This window comes from Corvus kubaryi, unplaced genomic scaffold (genome assembly GCF_017639235.1).
Source record: "Corvus kubaryi isolate FWS band 111438036 unplaced genomic scaffold, C.kubaryi_AGA036_p1.0 37103, whole genome shotgun sequence".
NCBI lineage: Eukaryota > Metazoa > Chordata > Aves > Passeriformes > Corvidae > Corvus > Corvus kubaryi.
Genome location: NW_024581029.1, coordinates 27,334 through 42,019, shown reverse-complemented (window position 1 = coordinate 42,019; position 14,686 = coordinate 27,334). Strand labels below are relative to the sequence as shown.

Sequence of the window (14,686 nt, the reverse complement as noted above, 5' to 3'; positions counted from 1 at the left end):
AATAGCTTTAAAAGGAATAGTGAAAACTTGCTTATTGTGCAAAGTAGAGCTTCTTTTGCCTGGGAAAAGAACCCTGAAGGGAGGTGGGGACTGTGAGCCTTGCACTGTATTAATGCTGTATTTCCTGTCAGTGCCAGAGCCCCACTGTCTACCCACATGGTCTCCTGAATTTCACAAAGGCACAGAAAGGCTTTATTCAAATGTAATCTCTTGGAAGGCACTAACAGGTTTTTAGATGCTTAAATCAACTATCCTTCAATGCTCAGCTGCTGTTCTTACAAAGGGAAAGATCAGGATTTTGTAGAACAAAATACTGATAAAGAAGAGTTATTTTCTTGCATTTTCTGCCCCTAATTATCACACCTCTTTATTTCTAAAATTACTGACTGCTAAATCAGCTTCTGCATTGCAGAAGCAATAGTTCTTGCACTTAATATATTGTTCTGCAATATTCTCTAATAAGATGCAGGGACTTTTAGCACCACTGAGGAAAAACCACAAACTTGAAAATCCTGGCATTTGGTGGCACCTGGCCAGAACATTTATTTTTCTACACACGAATTATCTAAGCTGCTGAAGGCTTGCATTTTTTTTTTTTCCTGTTATCAGAAGAAACATATCTTTATTTCTACTGTGACTGGATTTAGGAATCCCTCTGAAAAGAAACATGATATAAAGCCATGTTTCATGTCTGTAAAAAATGGCCTGATTTGATTCAGGGATGTTTATCTCAAATTAAAGCCACTACCGTGACATCCAAGACAAGTTTTACCTGTGGGTTGCAAAAATTGAAATTTTTTCCTAGGAATCTGAAGGACTTGGAGCTTGAGTTGAAGGATTCAAATAAGGTTATAAGATATTTAATGAATCATCAACTGCTTCATCAACATATCTTCTGCTAACAGCACAGTAATCCTGCCACAAAATATAACCATTTAGCTAGCAGGCACCCTTAGCCTTGCCTGAAATGGTGTAAATAATGCAGGGCTGAGCCTGCCAAGGGGAGGGCACCTACCTTGGCATGTCCTGCCTCCTACTACCTGGTATCCTTCAGGGCACACACAGGAGAACTTTCCTGGCTCGTTGACACACTGGTACTGACATATGTAACTTGAGGTTCTGCATTCATCAGTGTCTGCAGAGAGCAAAAGAGCTTCATGTTGTTGGTTTTGAAAATTTACTTTGTTACAAAACTAAATAGAATAGTTAAACGTTTGAAAAAAAAAAAAAATCTGTGTGAAAAGAATTAACCAAAACCTGAAATGTGCTGTTTAATGCCTTGAGAATGGAAGGGTGAGTTCTGCTGGGGTTTTGTTAGTAATCCTCCAAAGGAAGAATTTTGGATTTGAGGAAGCAGAAGCTAAATTAAACTTCAGAACAGGTTTGGGAAAATAACTCTTGAAATTGTGTATACTTGCAGTATTCCAAAATGCGATGACTTTGAGGAAAAAACCCACAGCTGTGAGATTAGTTAGTAACGCAAAAATGTTGCCTTTGTACTTGTGCCCTACGCTCATGGAGTAGCTCTCTGGGAAAGAGAGAAATATCTTTCTTTTTTTTTTTTTTTGCCCTTTAATAATAATCAGTGGATGCCATTCTCCTGCTTTTTTATCCTTGTGTATCCATCAGTCCCTTGTGAGGGAAGCCTGGTGTGAAACAGAACTGAACAGTGTATGCCGTGAACAGGAAATGAATTTAAACCTATCAAGAGGAGGGATTGGCTTGGAAAGCACAGAGCTGCCTCCTACTACCTCTGAGCTGAGTCCAGCTCTTGGGCTGGGGTCAGGGATGTCCTTGGAGGCTGCATACTTGCTGCTCCCTGTTCTGTTCAAATAGGATTAGCTTAAGCAGCTTGGCTTAGCAGAGGGAGGATCTGTAACAGCTCTTCCAGCTCGCTGGGGAGGGCAGTGGTGAAGCAGGGACCTCTCAGGCTCCAAGGCTGGTAGAAAGGATACGGGCTCTAAGGGTGAGGTCATCATGTGTCCAAAAGGAGATTAGGGCACCCCTGCGGAGCCTCTGGCAGAGGAAATAAAGTGTTGATTGTATAATCATCAGGAGACATGCTGTTTGTATACACAAGCTGCAAAGCACCTCAAAAGCACAATTGTTGCTCCCTTAAAATCAGAAATTGGAGGTTTTGTTTTCAGAGGAGCCTAACAAGACACAAAATTGCCCTTGTTTTTGGTGTGCATTCCTTTCCGATTCATTTAATGGTCATCAGCATTAGACCACCCACAATTCCAGGGAGTTTGTGCAATCAGGGTTCAGAAACCTCTTTCATCCCACTTTGGGATATGAAGTGCAGCAATCTCTGTCCTGTTTTGCACTTGCTATAGAGAGACCCATTCCTACCTGTACCTGAAAGCAGCTGCAGCTACTCAGGTGTGAATTAGCCCCATTTGTACCATAAAGAATAAGTATCTTAAGGCTTTTGGCTACAAACTGTACCCACAGAGTGTCTCCAGTTCTGTTCTTTAGTTTACAGGCTTCTGGGAAAACAAAGCAAATGAGAAAATTGCTTTTCCAAGACAAAGAAAGTCTTACCTTCACAGTTGATTCTGTCACTGCTTAGCTCAAAGCCGGGATTACACTGGCAGATGAAAGAACCCAGGATATTGTAGCACTGCTGTGCACATGGGTTGTTGGCATCACATTCGTTTATGTCTGAAAGGAAAAATTAGATATTTATCTTGTGTAGGTGGTAATTAGGCTCGGTGGATTAGTCCTTAGGCTGGGCCTGTTGCTCAGCAGAAGCTCAGTTGGCTGTAGCAATGTAGATCTGCAGTCACTGGAGCAGTGTTAGATCTGTGCTTTACATTCCATGTAAAAACCAGTATTTTTCCAGGAATGAGAGTTATTCTAATGTGTGATGAATTCTCCCAAAAATGTTTAATGTGGCTATTAAACTCCGCATTCCAGCGCCTTTTTTTCAGGTATGAAATGCCAAGTCTCTATAAATAATTGATATAAGGAACACATACTGATAAGACCTCTCAGCATGCAGTGGTTAAGATTTATTTGAGCTATTTATTACTCTGAAAATTTGTTCTTTTAAATTCCATTGCAGTTATAACATGAGCCTTTGAGGCCAGTAGAGTTCTGCAGAGCTCTAAGGCCTAGACCATATTGGGGGAAGGTATTTTTCTGTGCTACATTTTCCATGGTGTTGCCCATCCCAAGAACATTTTGAGGACACTGGTATGAGAAGAGAAGCAATTTTTAATGGGAAGTTTATATAAGTCTAATCACCTCTGGAATCTATCGCCCTTGTTCTGCGCAGACCGTTGATTAACTGCTGCTCCTGTCAGTCTGTAGATTTTAGTGTTTTCCCTAGTATTCCTTGTATTTCCCTCCTGCATGTTTTCCATTCATGTTTGTGTTTATCAGATATTGCCAAGAGTAGAGAGCTGTGCTTGGAAAAAACCTTTGAGTTCATGGCTTATAATTGTCAGCAACACTGTAAATTTACAGATACAACTAAAAACTGACAAAGGTGAGGCATTCAGAAAAATGAAACCAATGAAGAGGATATGAATTCTCTGCATGATGAACCTTCTAGTCCTGAAAATGAATGATAATAGGGGAAAACTCATTGCAACATTTTTTTTTCTTCCTCTGAGTTCATTTCTGGCAACAGTGCAAAGGATGTACATCATTCCTCCTCCAATACCACCAGGAGGAATAAATTAGGTGGCCAAAGCCCCAGTTCTGTTAGTTTTCCAAGAAATATTGACCCACTTTCAATATAGGCAGAAGGTGTGACACAAATGTAATGGCTACAGCTGTCAAGTATCACTGTGATAAATGTGAGATTTTTGTCTTGATGCAGCAACCATTCATTTATAAATTTTCTCCTTAGCTTTCCTTTGCCTGGTAGAAATGTGCCTGATGAGGCTGGAAAGCCAGGGAAAGGGTGTTTGGTGGAGTGCTGAAAGAATCCACCTTCCATTTGAGCCATGGAAAGGGACAAATAAGTGACTTCTGTCACTTGGTTCTGTTGTGTCCATGGGCAATTTTTAAAATCCTATGATTTGGTGAGAACCAAGCAATTCTTGTCTCAGTTCAGAGCTGTGCAGTGTCCCAGGGTGATTGATGAGGTCTGGCAATGCTTGGAATGATGGTAGAAGCTGGAAGATTTCTCTATGTATATAATAGATTTTTTTTTTTATGTATAAAGTACATCTCTGAAGAACTTCTGACCATCTCCACCAATCTCTTGATTTTATAGCCATTCTGTCAGTGCTTCAGCAGACAGAGTTACCTTTTTATTATTGCTCTAATCCTTCTAGAACAGATTTTATGATTTCAAACTTGACATCAGTCTTAAAGTTTTATGGTGCAGCTTCCCTTAGTGTTTTATTTCTAAAGGCAACATCAGTGCTGAAAGGTCACTTTTAGCAACCCTTGTTTTAATTTTTAATATTCTCTAGATATTCAAATGTAGCCTGGAGGCTTTCTTTACCATGTGCTGAGGGTAATTACCCTTAACAGCAGAGGTATGGTATTGATTCCCTTAATTCCCAGTTCTGGCCTTTGTTGTGTGAGCTGGGAATAATATCAGGAAAGCCAATAATAAAGCTGAACTGAAAGAGTAATTAAAGCTAGGATTGAATACTGAATATAAGGCTTTAGATGTTCCTTGGAAATCTGCTATGCCAACAAAATAACAAGTGATCAAGAAAGCTCTAAATTTTTCTCCAACCCTCCTGTAATTCTGGGATCACCCACAGAGGAGATCACGCTCAGTGCAGTCTTTTACTGGTTGCTGTGTATTTCCTTTAAGTTTCCACCATGGCAGCCAGTGTTTGTGTGTCTGGGGGAGCTGCTGTGCAGGCTGAGGAATCCTTACCTACACAGGTGTGGTTGTTGGATGCCAGCTGGAAGCCAGCGTTGCACTGGCAGTAGTAGGAGCCGGGGGTGTTCACGCAGCGGTGGTGGCAGTACGGGGGCAGGGTGCACTCGTCGATGTCTGGGGCACCAAAACACAGCAGTTAGTTCACATGGAATCCCAGCACTTCCCTGCTGCTCTCTTGTGTCCACGGAAAGTTAATTGCACTTGATTAAAAGCAGGCGAAAAGCTTATGTGAGCAGGGGACTGCTTCCATGGGTATTGACAAGATACAGTTTAACTTTTCCTGTAAGGGACTATTTTGTAACAAGCTTTTATGCTCGTTGTCTTCACTCTGCACTCCAACATTATTTTATTCACTCAGTCCTGCAGTAGTGCTTGGTCTGGTTTATTTTGTGTAGGTAGAATTCGGTGTTTTGTTCAGCTTTGCCACCAGGATCCCTCAGGATCAGACACGGTGCCGACCAACACAGCCAATGTGCCTTGGAGCTCATTTTCCCAAGAACTCGCATGCAGCACTCCTGGCACGTACTAAATCTTTTCAGCTCCATTAGGAACAGTCCAGACTTTCTGTGCAAGTACAGGGGAATGGCAAGGATAGAGAATTAATGGGCCTGAAAAGGAAACAGGTGGTTGTGCTTCCACAGGGATCCCCAGACCCTGCCTTGTTCCCCAGGGAGCTCCCATTGCTCCCATTCCACTGGCTGCCTGTCCTGGATACCTTCCCACCCAGCAGCACCACACCTGGCTGTGCATCTCAGGCACTGAGAGCCTTCCACAGCCTCTCCTTGCAGGTCAGCCCTGCTTTTGAGGTGGAGCAGGCTGCCTTTCCAAGAGTCGGCATTCCTGGTGTGCATTGGAGCAGGGGTTTCACCTGCCAACCACACAAAATGTGCACCACCCCATTCTCTTACCCCTCTGCATTTTAAAAGGCTTCCCTGCATTCTGGAGGAGATAGTAGCTCTGGTTTTGCCTGGAAAACATGTTTTATTATTCCATTTTCGTGTGTGTGTGCAGTGGCTGTCTTGAGCTGCGGCCTGCTGGAGCTTGGTGAAGAAATCCACGCCGTGCTCCGTCCTTGTACACAAAGGGACATTTCAAAGGATCAACACTCACACAAATCAGACCAGTATTCACTGGAACAAAGAAAGGCACTTCCCATATCCATGCCAGATCTTGAGTTTCCTACCTCCAGCTGTTTCCACCATAGATGTGTTTAAAAAGAGGCAGAGTCTTTTTTTTTTTTTTTTTTTAATAATGAGGAAAGTGTTTGTTTTAATATCAAGTGAAAAAACACTCTTTAGAAGTTAACCCTTTCTTTGTCAAATGTGGGGCTGAACTTAGTGAGGTGTTTTGGATGATTCTGAATGAAAAGGCTTATGCTGGAAAATTCCTGGCTATCCATACAGTAGCAACTGTCACTGTAACTCTTGTTGCAGAGAGAAATTTGGAAGTGGAAATGGAATAAATTAAGGAGGCACAGTAGATTTCCATCCTTGACTTTTACAGGACTAAGCTCTTGTAAGTAACTTTTAAAAAATAGGATTATACATATGAGCAATGCCTTGCTGCATTCATACACAAATGCTTTTGGGATCTGGCTCTTATTCAGTGGGAATTTTCCTTGTGGGATTAGGCACATCAGCTCTGGGCAGATCTAAGGGCTGAGATTCATCTGATCCATTGGACCAAATCTGTTTGAAGTGATGCTGGAAAACAATTTATTCTCTCTGCAGTCATGCATTTCAGAAAAGACTAATTTGGCAATATGTGAACAAGCAAATTATAAAAAAAATCTCAGAAAAAAAGTCAGAAATTATTAGTGAATTTAGAATAAAATCAACTGATTGTTAAAAATGTCTTTTTTTCTTCCCTCTACCTTCAAGCCAAAATAGTCTGGAAAAATTTCTTTCAAATTTGAGAAACATTTCCTCCCATATGGAGAATCTCTATCAAGATCTGGCCCTGAGAACATTTTCTGGCTAAGCTGCTATAAAATCCCCAAAGACAGGCTTTATTCTGAAATGCTGACAGTACTAACTGTTGGGATGTACTTCTAATTTAGGTCAGTGTGTAATATGTAACACAGGTGTTATTCTTGGTTTTGACCTAAATAGGAGAAGGGAAATTTTACTTTCCAGACATCTTTGTGCATAGATTTAGATGCATAAATGTATTCACATTTAGATATAAGGGTCTATGACTCTCATTTCTTCTCAGTTCTATCATGTTTCCAGTGAGGCTTTCATTTAGGACCATAGGTCTTGATATCAGAAGTGCTGTTGCATGGCAGTAATGTAATTTACCTGCTACATAAAAAAATCCAAATAAATCCCAGATATTAAAAAAATAAATCCATGACCTTCCAGAACTATTCCTCTACCAACATTCCAAATTAGTCGTCCTACTCCTGCACAGAGAAGGGAGAAAAATCAGATGCACCTGTGTTTACACCAATTTGACAGTTCAGGGCCTGATCTACATCTCCTAGGAAAGAGATAAGAATTTTTGGGTTTATTTCTACAGCCCTTGGACTGGAATCCTGAAGAAAGAGCCATGCCCAGAAGTTTGTTAGTCCAGGTGTGTACTGAAGTCTCCCCAGTTTCTTAGCTATGGCCTTAACAAGGCTTTTTGAGGAGATTAAGAATAAAAATTTAAAAATTCTCATACACTTTGAAATGCAGGATCCCTGAAAGAGCAACACCTCGAGTTTTGTTGAGGACAAAGAACCCTAACCCCAAACCCTTTTCTCCTAAGCCGCATAAAACCAGCGCAGTGTCTTAGAAGAGGCTGCCTTGAATATCACCTCCTGATGTGCAGATTTGACTCTCTTCTTTCATAGTTGTTTTTATTATCTGACAAGCTCAAGGCTTAAGGCTGGAGTGCCTCTAGAAACAATTTATCCATCGAAATGGTGATTAAAGAGGTGTTAAATGCAGGCTGAAGGAACAGGGTAATGGCACTTAGGCGTGATGTCCCCACCTGAGGATGGGATAGGGAAGATGCAGTGTTTGCCCTGCACTTGGATTTAATTCCGTGCTGTACTTGCAGAGCTCCCGAGGGTGCCGATAGCTTATCTTGGCATGGAGAATAAAGCCTGGTGGGTTTTAGAGGCTGCAAATCACCTGTACGTGCATTCAGATTTTCCATCTCTTTCATTTGTGCCCATAAAGCTGAGTCCTGGGGTGGGGGTGGGACTGGGGGGGGGGAGGGAGTGCTCTGTCCCACAGACCTGGAGTTGAATCTCGGGGGAAAGATGTGCTTTGTTTCGTTGCCATCACGGACTCAGAGCAATATCTGGGACAACGGGCAATGCCCCAACACAAACAATCAACACAACGGGAACTATTAGCAAAACTCAGCTTGTGAACTCCAAGTGTTGATTATCCTTAAAATAGCTCCTCGTCCCATGTTTTAGTGATTAATTATTGTGGTAAAGTGACATTCCATTGCATTCCAAAGCGAGACAGCTGTTTTACACCACACATACCCATCTGCTTTATGACCAGTATGAAGTTTGCAACTGGAGATCATGAAAGCAAACCACTGAATGGAAAGCAACACTTACCAACACATTGCTCCCCTCGTTTCTGGTAGCCTGGAGGGCACTGGCAGCTGAAGGACCCTCTTAAATTGACACACACTTGGTCAGCTCTACAATTGTGGGTTCCAGTTGCACATTCATCTATATCTTTATAAAAAACAAAACAAGTGCAATATTAGTCATTAAATTTATTTAAAGTATTTAGCCTGTGGAAATGCTTTACACATCTTCCAGCTACCTACAAGTGAAGGCAGAAAAGTTCAAATGCACTCCTAAGATGTCATCTCTACACTTGCAGCTATCAGAAATCTGGTAACATTTCAAGTCTTGTACACTGCCTTTGTAGATATTTTCAGCTATGGTTATTTTAAACATTTGTCAAATACCATTAATATTTTGTACTTGTCAGTCTAGAATTTTCTGTAAGCTTCTTGCAGCTTCATCATATTTGAATAATTTGCTTGTTTTGTTTTGCTTTGGTTTTTTTCCCACGCTGGTTGGATGTTTCATGCTGAATTACTCCAGAAAATTTCAGCAAATGCCGTTCAGCCCTTTCTCAAGGAGGAGAGGAGTTAGAAATATGTTGTTTTGCTGGTACTAAAAGGACTCTGCTGATCTCTTGCATGGTTCCCGTGCTCCATGCTTTGGACAGGGACTTGGAACTTGGTATGTGGTGGCCTTCTCATCAGGAAGAGATCTGCCTCTTGTCATTCCCGTGAAAATTCCCCTAATTCAGTCAATCTGTTCAAGTCTCTGGAAGCAGTTTATGTATGTTTGTATTTGCACAGTATGGCTAAAAATGCAAGTTGTAGCCCGATACTTTTCAGAGTAATTCAGGCAGCTTTTAGTTTGCACTGAATGCAGGTTTATACAAGTATAAAACCAGCATTTTTATTTTGCTTGCTCGTAATGAGTCCTGAAGGTACTTAATTATAATTAAACTGCATGTGCTGACAAATGAATTACAATTTGCTTTCTCATTCGAACATCCAAAATTTTGGAGAGCTTTTTATTGTAACATGACACAGTACAGTGAGATGACTTTTAATTTTGGCATTGTACACAATTTTTTTAGACTCTAGGCTGAATAAACAAATTCCTTAAAACTTATGATCTCTAGTTTACAAATCTCAGCTGACCTCTCTATTTGTATAGGCACTGGGGATGTTAGAACATCACCAGTGGCAGATTCTGGGTGGTGCTTTGGAAAAAATGATGGATTCTTTCTCATAACAAATGAAAACAATTTTGGCCACAAGATTCAATAAAAAATAAACTATCAACGGTTTGAATTAATTCTCAACGTCTGCCCTTTCCCCAAGTGTCCAAATATTTTACATATATCTTCCCTTTACCTGACAGGGAAGCTAAAGCCCTTTTATGTTAGGCTGCTCTTTGCATTTCTGCACAGAGTCAGTCCTGAAGCTGCTGTGCTGGTGCAGGATTTGCTGAGCTCACTGTTGTGTCATGACACTGAAAAGCACAATTTCAGGTGTGAAGACTTTTGGGGACTACAACTGGCTGCCTCCTGCCACCCCGGCATGGGGCAGCTCAAGGCAAAGGTTTTGCAGGGACCTCATGAGCTTTGTACTCCTGGTTCCTAAAAGCTGGAAACAAAATACTTATACAATTCCAGTCCTTTTTGTTGCAGAGTGTGTTGGGACAAAGAAAGTTTATTTGATCTTTAGGAGCTTCATATATGAGTAAACATGAGTTGCCTTTTAGATGGATTAGTTAAAATGCATTGAATAATAAGCTACTCCAGCTAAAATGATTCCTAGATTTACTTATGCACTCGTGGTCTCTGGCTGCTCCTGATGGTAAGTTCAGCTGGACAGAAACACAATTATTCCTAATTATTGCCTGCTCGCTGCCTCCCCATTTGGAAACCCTTGGAGGGTTTTGATGTTCTGGCCAAGGTGTGGGTTTATAAAAGGTGGGAAGTGAGGGTGGGTGGGAGAGCAGACTCCTGCTGTCCCTGGGAAGGGGTGGTATGCTTGCCATGCTTGGAGTGGGTCTGCTCCCACCTGTGCAGGGAAATCAGTGCTGGTAGAGCAAGGCTGGTGGCCTAAAGGTTGTGTTTGAGGGAAATACTTTGGGAGGAGAGCAACAGGCACCTGGAAAGGTTTCAGTGCTGGCATCTCCAGTATTGCAGTAGTTACAGATGTGTCCTACTGTTGTGACTGATGCAGGAGTGAGGAAGTGAGTGAAGATTTCAGTGCTGAAAGCAGTGCCAAATGTGGATTGTGTTGGTGCAACCCCAGAGCAGCCCAGCCCTCGTGGAATGTGGGAAGGAGCACTGGTGGATTTAGCAGTGATGCTGCAGCTCTGCCTGTGAGCGAGGCCAGAGAGGAGGCTCCAGCTCTTGGCACTCAGAGTGACCCAGATCACTGTCCATTACAGAAATAGTCTGTTTCCTAACTGTCCAGAGAGTTATTGGAGAAACAGAGGTGTGGGAGTCCTAGGAAGGAAGCAACAGCAACATTGGAGTTTCCTTGAGATGTGGCAGAGTGGCTCCATTTCTCTCTGAGGTGGCAGAGGCAGAGTCCCTTATTTACCACTACACACACACACACACCTCTCTGCCCATGGGAACTGGCACCATATCACACTGGAGGGGCCAATATTGATTTGGGATTCCCACTATATGTTAATGGCCCTGGGATGGGTAGATTGCCTATCTGCAGTTCTTCAGGGTCTGACTGAACTGAAGTTTCCAAATTGCTTTCCCAGTTTTGGCCCCTCTGTAGGATATCAGTCACTCCCAGGTCTTCATACCATTATTTTAAGAACTTATTTTTTCAGTTGAAATCAGACTTTTCTAATCCATGAGATTCCTGGAGTCACCATGACTCACACAGTGCCCTCTGACAGTGGTTTTGAGGTTCTATCAATTCCTGCTTCTAGTCTGTATCAAATGCAATTACATGGGAAGGAGAGAGTGGGGGTGATACAAAGCACATATTCTTCTCTAAATTCTACCACTTCATTCCATTTGATGTTTCTTGACAGAATCCCTGGGCTTAAGTGTGAACAGTAAATGAGGACATTGGGAATCACAGCTTTTGGTTTCTGCCTGGTGCAGACACCCATGGCCATGATTTGGTCTCTGAGAAGACACTGCAATCTGGGGCAAGGGTGTGATACAGGAACATCACAGAGTTCACCAGCTCTGATCCTGAGAGCAAGATAAATTTGTCTGACCTTTCCTCTCTAGCACGAATGTTTAATAATGTGTTACGTGCGTGTGTATTTATAATAATTAAAAAAAATTAAAACAAGGCTCTCCACTGCACACACTTGTCCCTCTGGGGAGAGGGTGAGAGAACAAACGTGTGACAGATGTTTGTCATGTTGCTTAATGCACTACTGGAAAGCACTCAAGATACCACAGTGATGAGTGCAGTATGAAAAACAGATCTAGAAAGAAAATATGGGGCTTTTACAAGCTCATTCTTGAGCATCTTTCCTCTACATCCTCTTTTCCAAATTTAGTGTCATCATGATAACGTTCATCTCCAGAACTGTTTCAGCAGCTCATTCCATAGCTGAGGCTTCTGCCTTAAGTGACTATCTTACCTGATAAGAAAACACCTGAAAACACTCTCGAATAGTTCCTCATCAACTTCGTTTAAATTTCATTTCTAGATGTTGCACAAGCATTTTTTTGCCCAGGGAAGCCATATAAATTACACCAGTAACGGAAGTGATCTGCTCTTTCTTTTTTTTCTTTCTATTTTCTAACTGCAGCTAACATTTCTAAAGGTTGTGCTGTTCACCACACAGAAACAAGGGCTGTAAGTTTGTATTAAGTAGTTAAAAAATGGAATGGTATTTGCTTATTGACACATGCAACCTGTGAAATACAGTGCATTTAAGAAGTAATCTATATCTCTGAGTCTGATCAATTTACTCGCAGAAAGGTTTCCTCTGGACAGTTACATCCTGTGTAGGTGGAAAATTCCTCTGAAATAGCCTGTGTGTCTCTAACAATCCTTTTGCAGATCAATCTTACTTGAAAATGGAGCTGGGTTACCTTCAGTGTCTTGACCATTGTAATAATTGAACTCAGGAAATTATGTAGTCTTTCAGTAGGCCACTCAAAATCAAACTTATTAGGGGATTTATTTGTACTTTGGTTAGAAAAAATATTTGCAAAATGAGTTAGGATTGAGTACTTCAATTTCTGCCTTTTGCTTATAAGTGGTACATCCAGAATACTGCACTGAAAGGATGTGACAGTTCCAAAGTCAAGGATTTGGGGGACTGTAAAGCACAGAATTCAGGTTCTCTGAGCACTCTGAATTCAGATCCATTAAGCATCAAGACAGAGTCCTTAATTATAGGAATCTCATCCTGATTTTCCTGCAGGCTTGTGCTTGGTCAAATCTTGCTGTGCCCAGAATAGGTTGGGTGATGTGGGCCTCTATTGAGTTGCTGTATAAAATCCTTAAATTAAGGTCAAGATCAGAGTCTAAGGAGAAAGTGGGGCAGAAACACAGCAATTAAGGACACCATGTCTCAGTTAAATGACACGTGAGCCACACTGTGCTCTCAGAGATGTGGATGGAAGTCCTCAGCTGTGCTGTGGTAAATAGGGCCATCAGACCCCAGTGACTCACCCTAACATAAATACTGCCTTTTGCAGCAATTTCCAGGGCTGTTCTAGAAAGTTCCTTTTGGAAGACTTTCCTATCCATAACTCTCTGCAGGGTAAGGGAATGCTCTGATTTGCACTGGCAAGTGACTGAGGTTTGCAGGGTGCTACAGCCATAGTGGGAGAACCGTGGAGGGCAGCAGAGCTTGTTCCTGTATTCCTTCAAAATATAAATCAACTTGCATTTCATAGTTCTAATTCCACAAGCCTCACCAATGCCTATACCCAGTGATTCCCTCATTTTCCAAAAATGTGCCCGCGCTGCCTCTTGAAGTGATTTACACAATTCTGTCCCTCCACTGCTGACTTTGGCAGCCTGCTCTGTATTTCAACCACCAGTTGTGTACAAAAATTTCGCCTGACCTGCTTTTTAGCTATAGCTTTCTCTAACCCTCGTGTATGGCTGCCTCTTTTAGAGGTAGTTTTTCTGCTTCTCTCCTGCACTCTGTTCTCTCAGGCTCTTATCTAGATCCTTAACATTTTCTTGCTAGTCTCTCTTTCTGAGCTACAACCCTGGCTCCATTCCCTTCCCGCTGTGACTCACTTTTCCCAAAGTCATGCTGCTTGCTCACTTATCCAACAGCTTAATCTCTGCAATTTGCTTCGTATCATTAAAAGCAGCACATAAAACCAGGAGATGCATTTCACCAGGGCTTCGAACTTCTAGGAAAAAAATGCCATCCACATCCACCTTCATCTTATTTAAGCCACTTAAAGCTTTTGTCCTCCTTTCCAGCACATACCTGTATGTTGTGTTCAGAGCTGCAGAAATGTTAACTAACTCAAGTGTGTCTTACTCCTGTGGCTGAAGTGTTCAGCTTCTTGCTGCTCACTGGCTCTCAAAAATATTGCAATATATGACAGCATCTTCTTGCTCTCTGTGTACATTCTCCTCTGTCCAAACAAAATGTTTCCAGGTTGCTTTTCTCTATTCTGGCCCATAACAATCTTAATATTCCACCAGATAAAACAAGGAGGCTCTTAAAATGTTTTACAGGATTGAAATTCTTATTTCTGTCCCCTCTGAGGAGCACCAGCGGAGCAGCTTCTGAATGGTTCATAGAAATCCAAATCCATGATGGTCCCACCGATGTCAGTCTGGCACTTGTCATGGACTGCAGCGAACCTGTTCTCAATTTGTTTTGAATGTAAACCGTAAATATTTTACTTAATGGGTTTAAATTTTTTGAGTTCTCAGTGTGAGTGAGGCTAGAAAATGACTTGGTCTATTTTTCTAATGGATTCATCTGAAGAGCAAACATCAGCTCCCACGTCAGCAATGGCACCAGAGAGTCTGATATCAGACATGCAGTGATCTGCATGGTGCTGCAGCATCACTGATAATTTACTTAACCTCAGGGTTCTGTCAAACCTTTCCCTTTCTGCCCACTTCATTAACTTTTATTCAGTCTGTAAGATGTTTTATACCAGCATTTTTCAGAAAGAACCATTTGAAGATAACATACTTGAAGAAGTTACACCTTTATGGTTTGTCCACAAGTATGGGCTTATTTTATTTGACCAAATTAAGTATTCTGTCCCCTATTTATGTTTCTTATACTGTTCTTGCAACTGAAGCCAAGCTCACTGCTATGTCGTTTCCTGGATCCTCCCTGATCCTTTCTTACACATAGGA

The 14,686-nt window shown here is 41.7% G+C and overlaps 1 protein-coding gene across 2 annotated transcripts in view; it reads right to left on the bottom strand.

Annotated features, from left to right (window-relative positions):
- The window catches only part of EFEMP1 (EGF containing fibulin extracellular matrix protein 1), a 45,979-nt gene that overhangs the window by 3,966 nt on the left and 27,327 nt on the right, over nucleotides 1-14,686 (bottom strand). For both annotated transcript variants that reach the window (XM_042021018.1, XM_042021017.1), the window contains exons 5-8: nucleotides 8,418-8,540; nucleotides 4,850-4,969; nucleotides 2,545-2,664; nucleotides 1,016-1,135 (exon numbers count right to left, since the gene is read on the bottom strand). In XM_042021018.1, coding sequence (XP_041876952.1) covers nucleotides 1,016-1,135; nucleotides 2,545-2,664; nucleotides 4,850-4,969; nucleotides 8,418-8,540 — 483 coding nt within the window. The remainder of the gene's footprint in view (nucleotides 1-1,015; nucleotides 1,136-2,544; nucleotides 2,665-4,849; nucleotides 4,970-8,417; nucleotides 8,541-14,686) is intronic.